The sequence below is a fragment of the Lupinus angustifolius genome, unplaced genomic scaffold (genome assembly GCF_001865875.1).
Source record: "Lupinus angustifolius cultivar Tanjil unplaced genomic scaffold, LupAngTanjil_v1.0 Scaffold_45_113, whole genome shotgun sequence".
NCBI classification, from domain to species: Eukaryota; Viridiplantae; Streptophyta; class Magnoliopsida; order Fabales; family Fabaceae; genus Lupinus; species Lupinus angustifolius.
Window position 1 is genome coordinate 4,350 of NW_017721864.1, and position 2,312 is coordinate 6,661.

At 38.1% G+C, this 2,312-nt stretch overlaps 1 protein-coding gene across 1 annotated transcript; it reads left to right on the forward strand.

The window, feature by feature from the left end:
• The first annotated feature begins 294 nt into the window (after positions 1–294).
• Positions 295–1,977, forward strand: LOC109338856. Its single transcript, XM_019576204.1, has one exon. It carries the CDS (start codon positions 311–313, stop codon positions 1,961–1,963), a length of 1,653 nt encoding a protein of 550 aa, XP_019431749.1. The 5' UTR covers positions 295–310; the 3' UTR covers positions 1,964–1,977.
• The last annotated feature ends 335 nt before the right edge of the window (positions 1,978–2,312 follow it).

Below are 2,312 nucleotides of genomic sequence, written 5' to 3' on the forward strand. Positions count from 1 at the left end.
TTAAATAAGAGAAGAAGTTGACATTGCTGTTTATATATAGATTATTATCTACGGGATAATATATAAGCCTGCATGCATATGAATTATATGAAATTTCGCTCTCTATATAGCTTATGCCTGAACTTTATGAGGATTATGTACCCATCATTCTTGTAAGACCCTATTAGATCTTAAGAAAGACAAAAAGATGAAGGGTTTCATTTATGGGAAGGACAATCATTCACTTTGAAAGGGATTACTTCTTTACCCAAAGAAGATGTGAGGATACCCTTGGTAGTAACCAAAAAAATTCAAGTCATTATCATTCACCATGGAAGAAATGGAAGGTCCAGAGATAAAGAAGATAGCAAGGTTTTCAAGCTGTCGTGGGGTTGCATTTGAGATCAATCCAAACAGAATCAACCCCTTTGCAATTGGTTCACCACCAAAGCAAGAAAGAATAGGAACATGGCTTAGGCTTCCATGGACAAGAACAAGTTCATTCAAGGTTCATTCAAATGCAACTATTTCATCAAGGAGTAGGTCTAGCAGTCACTTTTGTGACATTGATATTGATTTTTATGATGATGATGATGAGGTAGAATTCCTAGCTGAAGTTGAAGATATAGAGAAACAAGAAAAGGGTAATGGAGTTAAGGTACAAAAGTTTCAACCTAAAACTGATCCACCAAGTAGTTCAAGGTTGTTCATAATTATGCTAGATCAAGGTTTGACAGTATACAAACAGCTTTTCTTGTTTTGCTTGACCTTAAATTTGGTAGCATTGGCTCTTTCAGCTGCAGGGCACTTTCAATATGGAAGAAAAAGAGCTGCACTTTTCTCAATTGGGAACATTCTAGCTCTAACACTATGTAGAAGTGAGGCAGCATTAAGAGTAGTTTTCTGGTTTGTTGTGAAAACTATTGGGAGGCCTTTTGTTCCTCTTAGACTCAAAACTGCAGCCACTTCATTCCTTCAAAGTATTGGAGGAATCCATAGTGGCTGCGGGGTTTCGTGTATAGCTTGGCTTGTTTATTCTCTAGTCCTTACTTTGAAAAACAAAGATGAAACCCCAGTGGAGATTATTGGTGTTGCATTTACCATCCTCTCACTCATTTTACTCTCTACCTTCGCCGCTTTTCCTCTCGTTCGCCATCTTCATCATAACCTTTTCGAGAGGACTCATCGTTTCGCAGGTTGGATGGCTCTAATGCTTCTTTGGCTATTCATTATTCTCACCATAAGTTATGAACCTAGTACACAAAGCTATGACTTAACCATGACTAAATTGGTTAAGAAGCAAGAATGTTGGTTCACTTTGGCTATAACTTTTCTAATTATCATTCCTTGGTTAACTATTAGAAAGGTACCAGTTCATGTATCAACACCATCAAGCCATGCTTCAATTATCAAATTTGAAGGTGGTGTTCAAGCAGGTTTACTAGGTAGAATTAGTCCTTCACCTTTATCCGAATGGCACGCCTTCGGAATCATATCCGACGGAAACAAGGAACACATGATGCTAGCTGGTGCAGTTGGTGATTTTACTAAGTCCTTGATTACTACCCCACCAAAGCATCTTTATGTTAGGACAATGCATTTTGCAGGGTTGCCTTACCTAGTGAATTTGTACCAAAGGGTGTTGTTAGTGGCCACAGGGTCAGGGGTTTGTGTGTTCTTATCATTTCTTTTGCAGCAACCAAGAAAAGTTGATGTGTTTTTAATATGGGTGGCAAAAGATATTGAATTGAACTTTGGGAAGGAGATGAAAGAAATGCTGAGCAAATATTCGAAGGAGAAAGTGGTAGTTCATGACACTGCAATTTGTGGTCGACCCAATGTGGCTGAGATGAGTGTGGAAGGTGCTATTAGGTGGAATGCTGAAGTGGTTATCGTTACTAGCAACCCTGAAGGAAGTAGAAATGTGCTTAGAGCATGTAAAAGGGCTAATATCCCTGCCTTTGGCCCCATTTGGGACTCATGAAAGAAATGAGATGTTCTCCGGTATTAGACTCTACGGTACTGGAATGTGAGAAAAAATATGGGTCCAATTCTGCTCTCGTTTGGTCCAGTATTAGAGAGGATCTCAGCCCCTCATGAAAAGGTTCAAACATAAATTTGGAAGGAAGTGTTCAATTACAGTTACTTCTGTTTGAATTGAATAGGGTTTAATCTAATATTTTTTCTTGTTCATTGATATAAACTTGTTTGCAATGGAAGCATGTAGTTAACTACTTTGAATTCCATCTTTTGTAGTTTTATGTTGGCACGTATTTTCTTTTAAAAGTAAAGAAAACCTAGAACTTCCATTGGTGGTGAGTAAGAGCAACTAT

Bases quoted from the DNA above. Each gene is read 5' to 3' on its own strand.
- LOC109338856 (XM_019576204.1), top strand. From the start codon at position 311: ATGGAAGAAATGGAAGGTCCAGAGATAAAGAAGATAGCAAGGTTTTCA.